The 22,272-nt window shown below is 34.6% G+C and overlaps 1 protein-coding gene across 1 annotated transcript in view; it reads right to left on the reverse strand.

Moving 5' to 3' along the window:
- The window catches only part of LOC115210750 (glucocorticoid-induced transcript 1 protein-like), a 36,781-nt gene extending 14,727 nt beyond the window's left edge, over positions 1 to 22,054 (reverse strand). The window contains exons 1-3 of the mRNA XM_029779463.2: positions 21,945 to 22,054; positions 21,584 to 21,685; positions 5,727 to 5,948 (exon numbers count right to left, since the gene is read on the reverse strand). Coding sequence (XP_029635323.1) covers positions 5,727 to 5,948; positions 21,584 to 21,685; positions 21,945 to 21,956 — 336 coding nt within the window. The 5' untranslated portion in view covers positions 21,957 to 22,054. The remainder of the gene's footprint in view (positions 1 to 5,726; positions 5,949 to 21,583; positions 21,686 to 21,944) is intronic.
- Between the last annotated feature and the right edge of the window lie 218 nt (positions 22,055 to 22,272).

The following is a 22,272-nucleotide window of genomic DNA, read 5'->3' on the forward strand; positions in this document are numbered from 1 at the left end:
TATTTAGATTTAGTACTACCCACACACACACACATAACTGAGTGCCTCACAAATTGCAGCTACCAATTCCACTCATAAGGTATTAGTCAGCATGAGGCTATAGAAGAAAATATTTGCCCAAGATGCCATAGAATGAGACCATGCCCAAAACTATGTGGAAGCAAAGTAAATTACATATTTAAAATAATTATTATTTTAATCTACAACTTTTTTCACATTCTATAATAGGAATGTTTCTCTATTTACTCCTAATTACTTTTTAAAAAGAATCTACTTAATTAACAATAATAATTAAAGGAAGAATAAATAAACTCTGTTAGGAACTAAAATAAATATAGCACTTAGATAACACAAAAAAAGTTAATGAGGCTAACGAATCATGGGTTCTAAATCCACCTCTAATTACAATTAAGTCAGTAACGAGCTAATGAAGGAATCACTACATGGTCATAAGACACACTAAAAGTAGCAGTTCTGAGTAAACTGTACCTGAAATAAAAATGGGGTGGTCAAGGCATGGATGCATTTGAACATTAGTTTGCACAATCAGGGGCTACATGGAATTAAATAACAACTAAGTCAATGAAGCAGTCTCTTGACCTAGTAAATATAGCAGCCAAACATCCCTCAAACTATATTGCACTGTCTTTAAAAAAAATAGGACACATTGGATTATGTAGTCCGAGAGGTACAGTCTGAGTAAAAGAGGAATAATCACAACTGGAACACATTTGATCACAGTGGATCAGAGCTGGCAAAGTTGATACCTAGGGTTAAACAACAATAGTCAAATGATTTTAAGTCACATGTTAAACAAACATATTTACAGAAAAATCTTCTTTGAATAACCTAATTTTGGTGGAGGAGTGATCATAGGGTTAAATAATTAAATATGTGACAATTTCAGCATCCAATTAAAACAATCTGCTTTTTTATAATACAAGATTCTCATATTATTCTGCAACCAAAGCAAAATTCAAAATTAGATTTTATAAAGAAGGAATATAAGGAATGAACTATCAAACATTACTTCAAATATTCATAGAATTTATAATTCAGTATCAAGAGTCATCTAGCCCATTTCCTTCAAATTTTAACTTGCAAATGAATGATTTTTTTTAAAGAATCAGTAAAATACTAGCAGGACCCATGGAAAGTGCATGTCTTCCTAATGTTCATATTTCTATTTTGATACATAAATTTATAGATCTTCTTAACATTATTTCACTATGAAGAACATTTCAATCATGTCCTTGATTTTAGTCCATAGCTTAACTGTTTAGCATTTAAACTGATCATATCCAACCCAAATATTCTACTTGTTTTATGTTCAAACTGGCCAGATCTGGTCTTTCACACCTACCCTACAAGGTCATTCTAAAAACATATAATCACATTATCAAAATCTCAAAGCTACAAAATAATGCATGACTAATTCAAAACAATGTGAATAAATAAGTATTACCTATGACAAAGTATATCTTTAACCCTTTAGGGTTAAAACATAACACTTGAATTTGATCACTAACTACACTCAGAATTGTTGAAGCATAGAATAAGCTATCCATGTCAGTATATTGCACCCTTCTAAAATTCCATGTTTCATGAAATTCGCCAACTCTACATCTGACATGCTTATGCACTCTTTTCTCTTTACAGGTCTTGAACTGTTCACTTTACTGTCTTTTGTGTTTTAATCTGTGTACTGTGCATGCATTTTGGAGTTCTGTTGCTGTCTTTACTTATTGCTGGTTTCTGCTCCCTATTTTACCATTTTTCAGCAAGTTGTAGTACATCTGAGTATTGTATACAATAACCTAATTCCTTTTTACTTGCTTCAGTGCATGGTTGGGGCACCACCTTGAGGAATTTTAGTCAAATTAATCGACTCCAGTACTTATTTTCTTTTTAAGCCTGGTATTCTTTCAGTCTCTTTTGCCAACTGATAAGTTATGGATACACAGACACACCAATGCTGGTTGTCAAATGGTGGTGGGGGACAAACACTGACACAAACACACACACACATTATACAACAGGCTTCTTTCAGTCTCTGGCTACCAAATCCACTCACAAGACTTTGATCAGCCTGAGGCTATAGTAAAAGACTTGCATAAAGTGCCACCCAGTGGAACTGAACTTGGGACCATGTGGCTGGGAAGTAGCCTTCTAACCACACAGCCACACTTGTTATATTTTCAATTCCATTCCATAGAAGTTGAACTCATATATTTTACTTTTCACTCATGACAAGCAGAATAACAATAATATAAATTTTTTATAAGTTGTCTATTTAGATTATATTTTCTTTTCTGAATAACTTATAAATATCATATCCTCCTATGTCTTCTCCTGTGATCCTCTAACATCAATATTTTTCAATGACAACACTACTTCATTCATACTCAATTTATTTCACGTGTCTGAACCACTAAACTGTCTCTACTGCATATATATTAGTTAACCCTGTAATATTTAAACCAGACATTTCCAGCCAAAATAGTCTATCTGTTTTACATTCAAACAGGCCAGATCTGGTTTCTCATACTAATCTTACAATATCATTTTTAAAAAATTAAGTTACCTCATCAAAATCTCATAGCTACAAGATAATTCGTGATTAATTCAAAATAATATCAATAAATAAGTATTACTTTTGACAGAATAACATAAATGCTAAAGGATTAGTGTGTTTCAAACAAAACAATTCAGTCAGTACACTTGTGTTCTGCTTTTTTCATACAAATTATCATGACACACCTAACAGATCAGTCTCAATTCATTTTTCTTCAGCACCTAAGATCTTCCACTTTCAATGCGAATATCTCATTCTCATACAACATCACACCACTTACACATACTCTTGAAACTACCTTTTGAGTGAAGAAACTTCACCCTCAAAGGTGTACCAAAGAAGTAGCCGCTACATAATTTATGAACCTAAGAGAAATAGCAACCAGATCTTCCCCAAATCATACCCCACCTTCTTAAAAATTATGAGAAAAGCATAAGCTTCTCTCAGTTTTTACAAAACAAAATTGAAGAAAATGAATAAAACAATAAGCAATATAAGAGCTAAAATAAACTTGGTTTAATATTAGGTTAGATGCAAACAAAATAAAATGTAACTCATTGGGAATATTTCATTGTTCTGGAAAACATTATATATTCATGTTGGCAAAATATCTCACCTTGCAAGGTGTAAAATGTTTTAGATTAACTTGTATATTAAATATACAAAATAAATATACCTGATGATGAAAACTGTGGGAAACATTATAAAATATCTAAAGATAAACCTGTGAAATTGTCAGACAGGTTGTATTCAATCTATTCTTTTTTTTTTATAGGTATAGAAAGTATTCTATTTACAAACACATGTGTTTATTCAATGTATGTCCACGTGGGACAGATATAGAATAAATACATATAGCATGCTATAAATAACAACCAAATCCCTGGCAACTTGCCTCCTAATATTTAGTCCTTTTGCATTTAAACTAGCCATATCCAGCCTAAATATTCTACCTGTTTTATATTCAAACAGGCCAGATCCTGCCTCACACACTTATACAACAATGTCATTCTAAAAATCAACAATTATATCATTGAAATCTCAAAGTTACAAGATAATGCATAATTAATTCAAAACAATTTGAATAAATGAGCAAATCATTTGACAGGGTAATCTGAATATTAACGGGTTAAAAGAAAAAAGAACACATTGGATATATTTTTATATATATATATATAGTTTAGTCAGATAGAGTAGGAGAGCACCCATAACTCCCTATTTTTTTTTTTGTTTTGTTTTCTTCCAAGGTCCCTGAAACTGGAAGAGAGTGAATTATTTTGAAACCGGCATTAAACCAGTTGACAGACCAAGTCTATTACCCAAGAACTCAGGATACAAAGAACCAGAACACATATTGTAAAGCATCTGATTTCCAAACTGCTAACAATATCAGCAACCATTGTCCTGGAGTAAGTATCTTATTTTCTTTTTTACCCTTCTTTCTTTCTTTAATCAAAAAGACCTGCCCACCATAACAGAATTGAGATCCTGAAACCTAGGTGCCACATAAAAAAACATTTGTGTGGGTGTTGGTGTCAAATAAAAAGCACTGGTGATGGTGCCACATAAAAAGCACCCAGTACACTCTGTAAAGTTATTGATGATAGGAAGGATATCCAGCTGCAAAAACCAAGCCAAAAACACTATGGGACATGGTACGGAATCTGGCTTTGCGAGTTCCCATCAAGCCATCCAACCCATGCCAGCATAGAAGACAGATGTTAAATATTGATGATGATAATGATGATGATGGTGAGGGACTGGTTACGTTATTGAGCCCCAAAAAGATAAAAGGCTGACAGCCAGGACAAATACTACAAGATATTTTATTCTCTGTTCTGACAATTCTGCCAGTTTGTTTCCTAATGTAGTTCTAATTCTGAAAAGACAGAGTTGGTCATAACTAGAAAACATCTGATAAGAGGCTTGCTTAATCGACATTGACCCAGTTAAAAAAAAATGTATACATGCAACAACACATCCTTCTCATCTGCCTCTACAGCTAATGCGGTCATCATCCTTGTTTACAATCCACTCCCATGCTTGCATAAGTTAGAAAGAATTTGTTGCAGCAGATTTTCTACAACCCTTCCTGTTACCAACCTCACCACTTTCCAGATAAGGTAATCTTTCCCCATAGCTAGATAAGCTTTTGACTAAAAATTGGAAACAAACAACATTGCTTGTATGATGGTAACACTCATTTGCCATCATCACATATTGTCATGGCAAGGGTGCACATAAATACACTCATAAACATACATACATGCATGCATGCATGAAACCTTCTTTCAACTTCCACATACCAAATCTACTCACAAGGATTTGGTTAGCCCAAGGCTTTAACTGAAGACACTTGCCCAAGGTTCAGTGCAGTGGGACTGAATCAAAGACCACATGGTTGGGGAGCAAGCTTCTCAACTACAGAGCCACATCTGCATTTATAGATGTTACAATATTTGTTTTAATGCTTTCAGGTTTCATGTAAGCAAGATGTGAAATAGTTTACAGGCACAACAAACTGTAGTTAGTTATAAAATAAAGGATAAAGACCCTTTCCAAGTCATATAAATACATAGGGCTGGTTTCCTGGTTTCTGTGGCACAAATACTCTTCCTTGGACAGGATGCTGATCTGTCACAGGATTACTCATTTTTCCCAGCTGAGAGGACTGAAGTAGCATGAAATGAAATGTTTTACTCAAGAACACAACACTTTGCCCAATTAAGAAGTTGAAGCCACAATCATATGATCATGAATCCAACACCCTAACCACTAAGTGACACACCTTCACATACAGTCTATTTACTGATACATATATATATATTTCGTCAACATTGGAAGTTGATAAAAGGCAAATCTGATCTTGCTGAGCTGATAATTACATGACACTGAACTCAACAGCATAAAGCAGAGATGATGGACTTAATCCATCACTACCTGGACCTTGGGTGCCTATAGCAGATTCCACTATGTTGCAAACCTTCAAGTAAAACTCTGATCAAAGGATAACTTCTTTTCCTTAACTCTCACCACTTACAGAATCCCTAAAAAAGGGTCATATGTGCTAGTCTTGCTCCTCTGAATAAACCATTAAAAAAAGCAAAATAGTAGTAAAATAAATAGATAAATAAATGAATAAATGACTTACTGTGTTTAAACCTTCTACACTATTTCTTTGATACCTAGGCATGGTAGCTTTATTATTATTATTATTGATACTAGGTGATATTGACTTTGGTTGGCTGAATACATTGGTTGATTGGCTTGATGTTAATGCACAATGATTTGCAGATACAGGACTGTGTCTAAGTTTTGAAGAATTGGGCTGTTTGCTTCCTTCTTTGTTTTTTTGTAGATGTTGTCTAATGAGCTGAAAAAGACAAATTTTATAGAAAACATAAATTATGCAAATTATTAAACAAAATATTTTAAAATTATAGACATTATCATCATTATTTGTAATAGCTCACAATTTTTTTTTAATTAATAAATTGTACTGAAGCTGTGAACTTTCAATGGGGAGAAGAAGCAACTCAACTGATTGTTGAGTTACACAGCCTGTTGAGTAATGTTACACCAGAGATCTTTGGAGGGTTCCCCATTTCAGGTGCTTACATTCGCAATTGTACTCTTTCAGACATTACTACAGACATGTGTTTAGAATGTTGCAGAAAAGAATTGCAAGACAGGTTCTTCAAGCCAAGTCAGATGACAGGAAACTGTGGGGTGGGCCAAGAATGAGCTGGATGGATAATATCCATAGTCTTAGTTAGCCATACTTAGGAATCCATCTTGAAAGTCTAATGATGTTTGCTTCAGAGAAGAACCTATGGAGAAGATGCCTCTATCCATATGACCTTTCCAGGAATACTGGGCAAAGATGGATAGATAAACATTGTTATATTTGGAGATGGTCATATTTTTGCCAATTAACCATACACACTATATACTTGGTTTTCATTTCAGATCTATTATTATTCATATTTTAAGGTCTTTTGTTTGAAATCTTTTTGTCACACATCCTGTGACCTCTTCAGCAACTCTCCATCCCATGTGTATCCTATAACAATATCCGTTTCAACACATAATTTCATATCAAGAATCTTGCAAGACCAAAAACATAGACATAAGATAGATAAATAGTTATATATATCAACTGTTTATCAGAAACCATTAAAGAGATTCAATACATTTTATAATTTATTAGTACTAGCAATGACATCCAGTCTTGTCAGTGGTGCTAGAAGGCAGTGTGTGCATATGTGTGCATGTGAATGTATGTAACATAGGCACCAGTGAAGTAGTGAAATAATTTGCAACACAAAGAAAAGACCCTTAATGGAGTTGAATTATAGAAGAGAGTGCGGTAGCTTTAGGCCAGGTGTTGAGAGGCTAAAATAAGATAGAGACTCAGGTACAGGAGATACATACATATGCCTACCCCACATTATAAAAGGGTGTATGAGAGAAGATAGGAAATGATCTGAATAAAAATTCAAAATTGAAAGTTACCTCTGAGAGAAATTCTTAAGAAAAAGTGGCAATTGAAAGTAACTCTCAAAGAAAAAGGGACAAAATTTCAAGAGATTAGGAACTAATCTCTACAAAGTTAATGAGTAAAGCCCAAGTCAATGTAAATACACTATCTTTAAGATAGCATGTTAGTACAAGTATCTATTTTTTTAAAATTCTTTACTGGTTTCAAACTTTAAACTACTGCTGGGCTAAGACATCATATTTGAGGGTTTTAGTCAATTAAATCAACCTCAGCACTTTGTCTAGTAGTTATTTTAACAATCTTGTATGGCTGAGTAGCACACCGAATCTTCATTCAACCATGCCTCACTGGTATGTGTGTGTGTGTTCTTTCTACTATAGGCACAAGGCTTGGAGTTTTGGGGGAGGGGATTGGTCAATTACACTGATCCCTGTGTTTTGCTGACACTTATTTTATTGACCCCCAAAAAGATAAACAGCGAAGCTGGCCTCAGCAGAATTTGAACTCAGAATGTAGAGCTGGAAGAAATGCCACTAAGTACTTTTTGTCGGGCATGCTAACAATTCTACCAACTTACTACCTTTACACATACACACACACACACACATGCGCGCACACACAGGTACGTGCGCACATACACACACACACAGGTACGTGCGCACATGCACACACACACACACAATGTGTTTAATAAACATAAATTTTAGTTTCATTGTGAAAATTAATCTGTTGATAAACTTAAGAAATATCAGCAGCTGAGAATTTGGTTTATCTGGTTAGTTTAATCTTTCTTAACTCTCAAAATTAAGAAAAATATATCTTTCTATTAACAATCTGTTATATTGTTGACATAAAAATAAAATTAAGAACCTAAAATAAGGCACAGGCTTGGGTGTATGGTAAGAAGTTTGCTTCCCAACCACATGGTTCTAGGCTCAGTCCCACTGTGTGGCATCACAGGCAAGTGTTTTCTATGATAGTCCTGGGCTGGCCAAAGCCTTGTAAATAAATTTGGTTGATAGGAACTAGAAGCTCATCGTGTGTATGTGTGTGTATGTGATATCTTTGCTTTTGTCTCCTACTGCTACAGTGTTAGTGTGTTTACACCCTCATAACTTAGCAGTTTGGTAAAAAAAAAAAAAAAAAAGATGAATAGAAGAAGCAGAATTTAAAAAAGTAATTACTGGAGTTGATGACTAAACCCTTCAAGGTGTTGCCCCAGCGTGGCCACAGGTCAATGACTGAAACAAGTAAATGAAAAGATAAAAAAACAACAGATAATTGTACAATGTTGATTTAACCACAAAAGTATCAACAACATAGTACGGTGATGAATAAATCTGTGTGCAGAAAATACCTTTATCCGTATATCAATAACTAAGCTGCATTAGCACTTTTGTTATATATATATATATATATATATATATATATATATATATATATATATAATATATATATATATATATATATATATATATGTCTGTATGTGTGTGTCTTTTATTTTTTACCTGTTTCATTCATTAGAATACAGCTGTGTTGAGGCAACACCTTGAAGAGGTTTTAGTCAAATTAATCAATCTCAGTGCTTTTTTTTGTTTTTTTAAGGCTGGTACTTGTTCTATTGGTTTCTTTTGTCAAACGCTAAGTTACAGGGATATAAACACACCAACACCAATTATCAAGCAGTGGTGGGGAACAGACACCAAGATACACACAGATATATAAATATATATCATTATCATCATTGTTTAACATCCTCCTTCCATGCTGGCATGGGTTCACCGGTTTGACAGGAGCTGGCCAGGCAGGAGACTGTATCAGACGCCTGTGTCTGTTTTGACATGGTTTTTACGGTTGGATGCCCTTCCTAACACCAGCCACCCAGCAGGGCGGACAGAGTGCTTTTTACATGACACAAATATATATATATACTAGCAGAATTGCCCGGCGTTGCTCGGGGCTGAATTGCTTGAAAGTACTGTTAATGATTGCACTGAATTATGATGATTATTCAGGCAAATATTGATATAAGCTTACGGTGAGAGATAAGGACTTAACGATCAAACGTGTGCCATTGCATTGTTTTGGGGGAACCAAATTTCTGATGAGCATTATAGGGGCACCAACTTTAAGTTTGAGAAAGTGTGGTGGTAGTCCGGGGTGCTCAAAGGAATTGAGTACCTCTATTGGATAGTTGATGACGTCCTCTGGGTCAGGAGTTGTATTGATAGACTGATATACATAGACTTCCCCAGGAATGAGTTTTAGCATTTCATCATTAATATGGTGAACAGTTTTATTCCTCGGGGCCAGTATAGCCTTTTTGCCAATCCAATCCATATTCTGATAATTAGCTTGTAGATCTGGGAACACTGCATCTCTGAGATCAGAAGGCGTCTTAACAATGGTACAAATGGAATCGATGGCAATATTACCATTTTCATCCCCTGGTATTTTGCCTTCGCCAAGTGCAAGGAGGGTGTGAGGAAATGCTGGTGATGTGATATTACGTCGCATATGAGCACGCATATTGGTGTGAAGTTTGAGAGTTACTTCCATTTATTTTTAAAAATATGCATTAAAATGGAAAAAAATGATGGTAATTTTTTTTTTAAATCGTAGTCTCATCGTAGACGCGCGCTAATACCCAGAAGGACTCGATATGAATCACGACTATAAGATACCCGGTTTTGGTTAAACTGCATCGCAAAATGCGGGAGTAGTTAGGAATCTAAATCGGAGTAGACAGACACACAACCTTTCTTTTATATATAAATATTTTCGTCCTAAAAAACTTTGTATGGATTGAATGGTTACCTCTATGGAAATATATACACGCACATTATACATACATGTGTGTATAGATGAATATATAAATACATTTAAATATCTATATACACTTTTGGGCGATCTTTCTGTTTCTTAGAGATAACTTTAGATCTTATTTTCGTGCTAAAAAACTTTGTATGGAGTGAATGGTTACCTCTATGGAAATATATACACACACGTTATACATATATGTGTGCATAGATGAATATATAAATACATTTATATATCTATATACACTTTTGGGCGATCTCTGTGCTACTTAAAGATAACTTTAGATCTTATTTTCATCCTAAAAAACTTTGTGCGGAGTGAATGGTTACGTGTATGGAAATATATACACACACATTATACATACATCTGTGTATAGATGAATATATAAATACATTTAAATATCTATATACACTTTTGGGCGATCTTTCTGCTACTTGGATATAGGGGCGATGTTTCGCTTGTCGTAGCACACGTTTCCGTCGATTTCCATAAAAAATGTAAACACTGAATCGGCCATACATACACACACACATACATACACACACACACACACACACATGCATACATACATATACACATAAACCGAGTAAAAAATTTCAGTTATCTCTCTCTTTCACACATTACTCTCTCTGTCTCTTCACACACACTAACAGAAGCACTTCACTTACACAACATACTGTCTGTCTCCCACACTCCATCAAACACACACACACACACACATGTACATCAATGCGTCCCATGCACGGTAACTTCAAAAGAACTTCCCTCGTCATACAATCGCTTTCTCTTAGTCTCTTTCACTCTCATTACTTAGGTAAAAAACTAAAAGTTTTTTACGGAAATCGACGGAAACCTGTGCTACGACAAGCGAAACATTGCCGATATGGCGATGTGCTACGACAAGCGAAACATCGCCGATATAGGTCTTATATTCGTCCTAAAATACTTTCCTGTCACACACTCACGCACACACACGCACGTTAGCTTACAATTTTATTTATATATTTGCGTGTCTATGTGTGTAAAGAGGAAGTGGCAGACTGAAAGAGTCACTCACTACAAAAGGTGAATTACTTTCATTTTATTCGTTGCACACTGTGCGTGTGCATGTGGTGTAAAACACATTAAGAAAAGCATTTGACATACACACCAGAATGTGAGTTTTCTGTAAATTTTGCTTAATTGGAGTTTAAATTTTAAAAAGTGGACCTGGCAAAACCCAATGCATTCTACTCTTAAAAATGCTAAGTAAATTGTAATTGAAGAAATCCTATATTGTAGATTTCTATATGTGACAAAGGGAGGCAGATAAAATCTGCCTTTTATAATAAGAGATATATATATACTCTTTTTACTCTTTTACTCTTTTACTTGTTTCAGTCATTTGACTGCGGCCATGCTGGAGCACCGCCTTTTTTAACCCCGGGACTTATTCTTTTGTAAGCCCAGTACTTATTCTATCGGTCTCTTTTGCCAAACCGCTAAGTGACGGGGACATAAACACACCAGCATCGGTTGTCAAGCAATGCTAGGGGGACAAACACAGACACACAAACACACACACACATATATATATATATACATATATACGACGGGCTTCTTTCAGTTTCCGTCTACCAAATCCACTCACAAGGCTTTGGTCGGCCTGAGGCGATAGTAGAAGACACTTGCGCAAGGTGCCACGCAGTGGGACTGAACCCGGAACCATGTGGTTGGTAAACAAGCTACTTACCACACAGCCACTCCTACGCCTATATATATATATATATATATATATATATATATATATATATAGAGAGAGAGAGAGAGAGAGAGAGAGAGAGACGCAGGAGTGGCTGTGTGGTAAGTAGCTTGCTAACCAACCACATGGTTCCAGGTTCAGTCCCACTGCATGGCATCTTGGGCAAGTGTCTTTTACTATAGCCCCGGGCCGACCAATGCCTTGTGAGTGGATTTGGTAGATGGAAACTGAAAGAAGCCTTTCGTATATATGTATATATATATATATATGTGTGTGTGTGTGTGTGTTTGTGTGTGTCCCCCTAGCATTGCTTGACAACCGATGCTGGTGTGTTTACGTCCCCGCCACTTAGCGGTTCGGCAAAAGAGACCGATAGAATAAGTACTGGGCTTACAAAAGAATAAGGAGGTCGATTTGCTCGACTAAAGGCAGTGCTCCAGCATGGCCACAGTCAAATGACTGAAACAAGTAAAAGAGTAAAGAGTAAGAGTATATATATGGGTTAATTGGAAGGGTATCAGAGAAAATAGTTTTCATATGTGGAAAATGCACAGGATCCTTAAAAACATTAAATACTTATTGAGCGATTACTTGGGAAATTGATTCTCTCAAATGCCTCAATGCAAGTGTACATGTTCTTCAGAGTACCAGTGTTCTGAGAGAGAAGTTAGGTGTAAGAGGAATTATTTGTTGTGTGCAAGAGAGGCGACTGCACTGGTTTGGTCATGTGATGCACGTGGATGCTGACAGCTCCATAAAAAAGTGCTGATCTCTCAAAGTAGATGGAACACATGGAAGAGGGAGACCCAGGGAGACATGGGACAAAGTGCTGAAGAATGATCTCAAGAAAATGAACCTTTCAGATGAGATGACACCTGGCACCTGGCCATACTTAAGAAGACCTGTACCCCGCAGCAGCAGTGCTAAGACCGATCCTTCTGGGTGGATAAAGCACCCATGGTGGTGTCATGTAAAAGTGCCAGTGCAGTGTTGCATAAAAACATCCAACACACTCTGTAAAGTGGTTGGCAATAGGAACAGCATCCAGCCATAGAAACCATGCCAAATCAGACTGGACTCTGGTGCAGTCCACCAGCTCACACTGTTCAACCCAAGCTAGCATGGACAATGAATAGTGATGATATATATATGACATGCTTCTTTCAGTTTCTGTCCATCAAATTCACTCACAAGGTTTTGATCGGCCCAAGGCTATTGTAGAAGACACTTGCCCAAGGTGCCATGCAATGGGACTGAAACTAGAACTATGTGGTTTGGAAGCAAACTTCTTACCACATAGCCATGCCTGCACCTATAAGTATATATATAATGAAATTTTAAAACTCATGATAACCTTTGCTTTTTCTAATATTTGTATGTTTTATACATTTAATACAAAAACTATTTAATCTATACACTCAAAGATACAACTAATTCAATTACAAGAAACACAAACCCCAGCACTCTATCTTTTTATAAATAAATATTCCTTTCTACTATATGCACAAGGCCTAAAATTTTGGAGGATGGGGATAGTTGATTACATTGACCCCAGAGCTTAATTGGTACTTATTTTATCAACCACAAAAGGATGAAAGGTAAAGTGGACCTCTGCAGAATCTGAACTCAGAATGTAGAGATAAACAAAATGCCATTATGCATTTTGCTCAGCATGCTAATGATTCTGCCAGTTCACCACTTTTTGTTTATGTACAAATATTAATTTATATACTAAGTTGTACTAAGGCCATGGTCAACCTGAGGTTAAGGTAGAAAATGATTGCAAAATCAGTGTTGTGGAGAAGAATAGAAGGAGGAAATAACACTAACAGGGAGGTTGCAGCAGAGAAATGCTGAGAGAAAAAAAGGAGAGTGTGTTTCGTAAGAAACCTGGGACATGAAATACAATATGAAGTGAAGAACAAGCAGCTTTAATATAAAAGCAATATAGAGTTAGCAAATTCAGAGTATCTAAATTTATTCTAGATGATGAGACAATAGGATGGATACAGATGGAAGATGGCTCTAAAGCTGTAAAGTGTTTATAAGTAAAAAGCAAGCATCAGTTTTGTTTTCTATTTTTCTTTCAACAGAGGGATGCCATGTATTAAGTGTGCTGTCAGTAAGGTGAGAGTTAACCACAAATACAGAGTTTGGTGTACAGGTATGTGTTCATCAGTGCTCAGTCCTCATTTCCCTACTTTTTCATCATTGTCCTCCAGGCCATACTAGAGGAATTCAAGCAGATTCTATATCAGAGCTAGAAAAGAAATTCCAGGTGTAGAAGCAAAAGGGCCTTAAGGTTAACTTAGCAAAGACTAAGATCCTAGTAAACAAGAAAACAGAGAGGACTCTACCCGCTTCAGGTAAGTGGCCCTACTCGATTTGTAGGAAAGGTGTAGACAAGGATTCCATACAGTGTACCCAGTGTAAGCTATGGACACACAAGAGGTGCGGTGGAATAATAGGAAGCTTATCAGAGAAAGTTGTGCCCATATGTGGAAGATACTCAGGAGCCATAAAAACTACAGATACTCAGAAATTGAGTCTCTCAAATGCTCTGGTGGCTCATTAGAGGTAGGAGATAATTTCTGCTACCTAGGGGACGAAATTAATAATGGGGAAGGATGTACAGAGAGTGTAATAGCTAATATAAGAATAGGATGGAGAAAATTCAGAGATTTTACTCTGTCAGCAACTAAAGGTTTCTCTTTCCGAGTGAAAGGAAGATTGTATGATGCATGCGAACAGCAATTCTACATGGTAGTGAGATGTGAGCCCTGAATGCAGAGAACATGCAAAGGCTAGAGAGGAATGAGGCTAGTGTGCTCCACTGGATGTGTAATGTAAGTGTACATGTGCAACAATGTTAGTGTGAGAGAAGTTAGGCATAAGAGGAAGTAGATGCAGTGTGCAAGACAGAAGACTGTGCTAGTTTGGTCACGTGATGCAAATGGATAATGTCAGCTCCATAAAGAAATGCCATTCGCCCAAAGTGGATGGAACTTGTAAAAGAGAAAGTCCCAGGCAGATATGGGACCAAGGACTGAAGGACAACTTCAGAATGCTGAATCTTTCAGATGAAATAATTAAAGACTGAGATACCTGACACCTCCACAGCAGACGTGTTAAGACCACATCCCCTGGTGAAGAGGATTGGCCTGCAAAAGTCTGTGCTGGTGCACTTGTACCAGTGCCACATAAAAGTACCCATGTCAGTGCCATATTAAAAGCACCCAGCACACATCATCATCATCATAAATCCAGTGAGACAGTAACATAATATATCTGCACATTGTGTATATAGTTATTTGGTTTACTATCTACATGGTATAGGTCTGTCAGATCAGGATTGATTTGGAGCTAAACAACATTGGCAACAATTTTATTGATACAGTTTTTGAAAGCTTTTGAAAATTCAGTATACAGGAGTACATCTATATGTTTAACTCTTTAGCATTCAGGCTCCTCTGTCAAATACAATGCTTATTTATTCACATTGTTTTGAATTAACCATGCTTTATCTTGTAGCTTTCAGATTTCAATGACATGACTGTTTATCTTTGGAATGACATGAGATAGTCATGAAAGGTTGAATGTAGCCAGTTTCAACATAAAACAGGTAGAATATTTGGACTGGATATGGCCAGTTCAAAATGCTAAAGGGTAATGCAATAAGCAAATTAAACTATTGAGGATGAATAAATCCAAAGCTACAGTTAGTTTGATGTCTGCTGTATAATGCTGAAAATTTGTAGAGTATCAGTTAATTTTCAATTCACAACAGACATGAATTGGGCATAAGCATAGCTGTGTGGTTAAGAATTTCTCTTCACAACCACATAGTTTCAGGTTCAATCCCATAACACAGCACTTGTTACAAGTGTATTTTAGTATAACTGTGAGTCAACCAAATACCTTGCAAGGAATTTAGTAGACAGAAACTGTTCAAAGCCCATCATATCAGATTCTCTCTTTCTCTCTCTCTGAAGGAGAGAGTGTGTGTGTGTTTGTAGTCTGTACTTTGGATGAAAATCGCTGAATTAAGAATGATGAAATTTATTGTCATTTCCTTATCAATAAATTGTTCAGTAATTCTACAAAGGGAATGAAAACTCCTTTCTTTGAAAAGCAAGTAAATGTTGATGATAATAAAGGAATCCAGTTATAAAACAATGCCTCAATAACATATATTAATTTCTGTAACCCTTGCTGGAATGGAAATATGATGGAACATAAAACAAAGTACAGGCATACCTCATATCATTTCGAGTTACATCACTTTTGCCTTTACATCATATTTTTTTCTTAAAGAAATTAATAGAGAAAATAAATCTTAATTTCAATCAATTTATCCAACTTTACATCAGTTTCAGTGAACATATTTGAAAGCACAAACATTAAAAAAAACACAAAAATACTTAAAACATCAAAGAGGAACATCAAACACATGTAAAAATATGTACAAGCCATTTATTAAAACAGATATAAGCCAATAAAGTTTTACAAATATGTTACATTGGATTTCAAGTGAAGTCATATGTCTTGGAACCAGCCACCAACATAAGTTGAAATATTCCTATATTTTATCTCTTACATGTTTCAATCATTAGAGTGCAGCCATGCTGAGGCACCATCTTAAGGAATTTTTAGTCAAACTTATTGACCCGGTACTTATTCTATTGGTATCTTTTAACAAAGCCCTAAGTTATGGGGATGTGAACACATCAACACTACTTGTCGAGCAGTGGGAGGGAAGCACACACACACACACACATACACATACACATGTATATATACAATAGATTTCTTTCAGTTTTCGTCTACCAAATCCACTCACAAGGCTATATTAGAAAACACTTGCCCAAAGTGCCATGCAGGAGGACTGAACCCGGAATCATGTGGCTGGGACGCAAATTTCTTACCACACAGTACTGAGTAGCCCTACCTGGCCTTTGGTTGCCTTTAGTTTGAAAACATTATGAGCAGATCTCTATTCTGAAGATTCTTATATCAGATGGCCTGAAGGTCATGCACATGGCCCTTCCTCCTATTTAAGTTATTTAATATATATGTTAACGGGGGGAGGGGGGCTTTTCTGTACTGTATTCTAAGCTTGTTTATATAATTGAATGAACTAACTCAGAATTCATTATAATTAGATTACATATATCAGGTGTGGCTGTGTAATAAGTTTGCTTCCTACCCACATGGTCTTAGGGTTGTTTTTTAGGATTCATGAAAGAAGTAGGTGAAAAAGTGAGCCCTAAAAACAACCCCAAGACCTGAAGTTGACACACCTAATCACAAAGCTTTACATACATGAATGAACTCTAAACAATAGAAACTTTCTACAATAACTTTCCATCAGAACTTATCCTACAACCTAATTATCATTTAAGACAGCTCCACTTAACCCAGAAAAAATAATCTTAGCAGAGACTATATAATGTCAAGATGAACTCAAATATATACCACAGTCCAATGAAGGCTAGCAAGCCAAAATTTCAAAATCACTGTCAACACTATTCTTGAGAAAGAATAATAAACATATGCACTACAAAAAATGAGTAATCCTTCAATTTAATGTAAGATTGGTTCTATTTTCCATAATTTGACAAAAAAACGCAAACATTAATAAGTATATATTAATGTTTATTTTTATGAGGCAATGAAAACAATTTTACATTAGATTGAAGGATTACTCAATATATTTGGTTGAGTATACATTTTTTATACTTTAGTAAGAGTAGTTTTGACAGTAACTTCAAAGTTTCTTCAAGCTAAAGCATCAACTGGGCCTGAAAATGAAATAGTTGATTAAGAACTAAACAAGTTGTTGTTTAGAGACTGAACAACCTGAATTAAACAAACCTATAATCAAAAATGTTCGAGTCATGACCCTCCTATCTCCTTTTCGGACATAATGTACCATGAACTATCTTATCCACTGTGTCCTTCCATTTTTAAAACTGTGAAGTCTGATTTGAGAAACAGTAGTTGCTAATTCTCTCAGGCAAATAACCAAGTAAAGATTTCCTCATTAGCTCAATCTGAAAAGTTGGAAACCACGATAATTATGTTCAAGCTAAAAAGATTTGTTCTCAAGTGAAGCAAATACAAAGCAAGTTAAGTTTATATAGGTTATTTTGATGATAATTCCAGTGAAAATAATGAATCCTTTCTGTGAATTCCTAAATATTTGTCTCAACATTTCAAACATTTTAATCCTCAACTTCTGACATATTTACTCATCAGTTTTATTCTGTTACTAAACTGCAGTCATTCTAGGGCACTGCCTTGATAAGTTTAGTTGAACAAATCAATTCCAGTACTTATTTCAATCTGGTACATATTCTGTTAGTCTCTTTTTGCTGAACTATTAAATTACAGGGATGTTAACAAACCAACACCAGTTGTCAAGTGGTTGGAGACAAACACAAAGGCATGCACACACATAGACATATATGGCTGAACTTTTTCATCATTGGTTGAAAGTATTGCAAAGACAGTAACTTAACCACTTTTGCTTTGCTTCGGCTGTTTCCAGAAGCAAGTGCATAGCTCCAAGCCACATGCCCACACACATCATCATCATTTAATGTCTATTTTCCATGCTGGTATGGGCTAGATGGTTTGACTGGAGCTGATAAGCCAGAGAGCTACACCAAGCTCCAGTCATCTGACTTGGCCTGGTTTCTACAGCTGGCTTCCCTTCCTAATGTCAACCACTTTATAATGTACGGGTGTCGTCCACATGTTGTCCATGACTAAACACATACACACAATAAGCTTCTATATAGTTTCTATCTAACAAATTCACTCATCAGACATTGGTTGGCCTGGGGCTGTAGTAGAAGACACTTGCCTAAAATTCCACCATGTAGTTGCAAAATGAATTTTTCAACCATGCTTTCCAGTGAGATGCTTTGGTTTTTAAATGCTTTCTGATATAATAATAATTTCTATTATAGACACAATGCCAGAAAGTTGTGAGGCTGTAGTTCTCAAAAATAATAAAATAAAGTACCAATCAAGTACAGTTGTTGATGTTGACAGCCCCAGCATTTAACTGGTACTTTGTGTTATTGACCAAGGAAAAATGAAAGGAAAATTTGGCCAAGGTGGAATTTGAACTGAGATGGTCTGAGCCAAAAATATATGACAGGACATTCTGAAAATTTACTTTCCCATATTTGTGATATAATAATGAAAAGTGAGAGCCTGTGTTTGCATATGTACCCTTCTCTACCCTCCACCAAGAGAGATTAACAGCTGTCTCTTTTACTTACAAACACCCAATAATTTGGGGGTCCAACTTATAGTTGTATCTACTCTTTGTCTCATCCTCTAGAATAATCTCTGCTGCTGTCTAGTTGAGGACAGCAGGGTGAAGCAGAGATAGATTTGATTGCTATCTCTAGCAAACTGAATAACCTGGTCACAGTTCCACAGCTCAAGCAAATACAATTTAATCCTCTGATACTTTTATACTGAAGCTTAAACTGGGTAAAGAGAGAACTAGTTATGGGATGCAAGCTAGAGAATTATTTCCAAATACATATTAGTATCATTGTTTACAGGGTTACATCAATCAAATTAACTAAATAACCGAAGAATTAATGCAACATTAAACTGGGATGCATATGCCACAGTTTACCCTGGAAGTAATGCAATACTTCTAGAGAGATAAAAATACAACTAAAATATCGAGTAACTAATAATGTATGAATGTGTCTAAACATCTCCTAAGGCCCTCTGTACTGTAACTTGACAAGCGTCACACAAACTAGGTGCAAAGGAAGATTCAGAGGGTTCATCAACCCATACAAAAAATGTTAAGGTTTATTATATATACATATATATATACAGATACATACATTGACGCATACATATATATACACACACATATATATATACATACATATAAACATATGTATATACATATATATATATATACATATATACATACATAGATATACATATATACATACATATATACATACATAGATATACATACATGTATATATATACATACACACACACACACACACAAATATATATATATATATATAATATATATATATATATATATACACACATACATATATATATATATATATACAACATACATATATATATATATACACACATACATATATATATATACACACATATATATATATATACACACATACATATATATATACACACATACATATATATATATATACACACATACATATATATATATATATACACACATACTATATATATATATATACACACATACATATATATATATATACACACATACATATATATATATATACACACATAATATATATATATATATACACACATAATATATATATATATACACACATACATATATATATATATACACATACATATATATATATATACACACATACATATATATATATATACACACATATATATATATATATATATATACACACATACAATATATATATATACACACATACATATATATATATACACACATACATATATATATATACACACATACATATATATATATATACACACATACATATATATATATATACACACATACATATATATATATATACACACATACATATATATATATATACACACATACATATATATATATATACACACATACATATATATATATATATATACACACATACATATATATATATAGACATACATATAGATACACACACAGAAAGAGAGTTAACTGATTAAAATATAACCCATTAAGTATGATACATTTAACTCTGAATCTTAAAATCAAGAACCAGATGGCTGCTTCTAATTAGTGTTATATTTAGAGTTTAATTACAGTGAAGTCAATGAATGATTTAGTTAGAATTTATCTAGAAAAATCTAGAACTTGTAGATCAACAGGCTGACAATATTATATAAAGTGGTGATTGATCGAATTCGACTAATGCTGAGGTGTACTTGTTTAATGATTTATCAACTTTCACAATTCAATTCAATCATCTTATGCCTGCACTTCTTTTAGTGTGTTTTCAATGAAGAGTTCAATAAAGTATTAATTAATACATTGTATATAGTTGTATATTGTGTTGCACTCTTACAGAGTGCGAAACTTCAATATTATAAAGGAGCAGGTGCGCGGCGATGTATGTTTCACTAGCGTGACTTGACCTTACATTTTCTAATAATAGTACATGTCATTCAAGACAGTTTGACAATCCAATTAAATCAAATAGATGGATAATGATATGTTTCTTCATTATAACACAAACGTGTCTAATTTAAGACACAACGAAATATTTTTAAAAAGAAGTAATATTCTCATTATATTTATATCGAATATTAAACTGGAAAAACTGACTGTTGACCTGTTCAAACATGAGAGAAAACAAATGAAAAAAAAAAAAAACATTGATTTGGATATCGAACAGAGGAATGTGGTACTCATCATAAATTTGCCTATGATGATACCAGAGTCGACATCAGTCTGTGACTATCGCTTCTAAAACATCAACATCTTATGAATGTAATTTGTTCACGAGTAAAATTATGTTATAGTAATCGCGGCAAAGCCTTTTAAATGTAGTTATGCAAACACTAACACACTATAAGCGACCCATAGATCAAACAATGAGTGTAAAACATTTTCAGAAGAGAATTCATTCGACTTAAAACGATGATAGAAAAAATATTTTTCTTGTATATGTGTGTGTGCGTGTGTGTGTGTCTGATGAAATAATGCATTAGAATATGAAAGTAAATAAAGTTAGCAAAACGAAGGATGGGGTGAATGAATGAAAAGCGTGATGAGGTATATTTCAGAGACAGACAGGGACGGTTGTGTGATTAGATAGAAATTCCGTTGATAGCAAAACTGAGTTTTATATTAGAAAAAAATTCCAATTGAATTAGCCAAGTCTTTCCCTACCTGCAGTTGGTCGTGATGTCCCAAAGAAACAGATCTCCTGTGACTCTTTTTGGCTTTCTTTTCACTAGCAGTACTGCATAAAACATCCCAGTCTTCTGAAGTCTACAATACGATATTAAAGAAAAAGGTTATTACCAATACCATTCATATAACTATTGATCTACCGGTAATATACAATTTAGGAAGATATTTACATTTAACATCTGTCCACAACTTCCCATAGCTAATTACTCTTTTTTATATATATAGTTATTATTAACCTGAATTCTTCAGACAATAAAAAAGAAAATGACCACTAAAAACAAAATAAGAATCAAACAAAATAATAATAATGAAGAGAAAAAGAGAAATGAGTGCCCACCAGATTATCCATTGTATATACACTGTTGTAGCAGTAGACTAACTAGTAACGGCGAAATCTAACAGCAGCAGCAACAACAACAACAACAAAAGCAGCAGCAGCTTTAACAGTAGTAATAACATCGGCAGCTTTTATCATAACAGTAGTAGCAGCAGCAGCTTTCGTGGAAGTGGCGAGGACAAAATATCTTAAGAAAAAAACAAAAAAACAGAATAACTTCTAAAACCTAACAAACAATATTTATACTAAAAATATTACAATTGAAGCAATAAAACGAAGGTGCCTCTATATCGTCGTTCGATCTGGTGGAAATAGTAGCTAAATGTTC

The sequence above is a fragment of the Octopus sinensis genome, linkage group LG4 (genome assembly GCF_006345805.1).
Source record: "Octopus sinensis linkage group LG4, ASM634580v1, whole genome shotgun sequence".
Taxonomy (NCBI): Eukaryota; Metazoa; Mollusca; class Cephalopoda; order Octopoda; family Octopodidae; genus Octopus; species Octopus sinensis.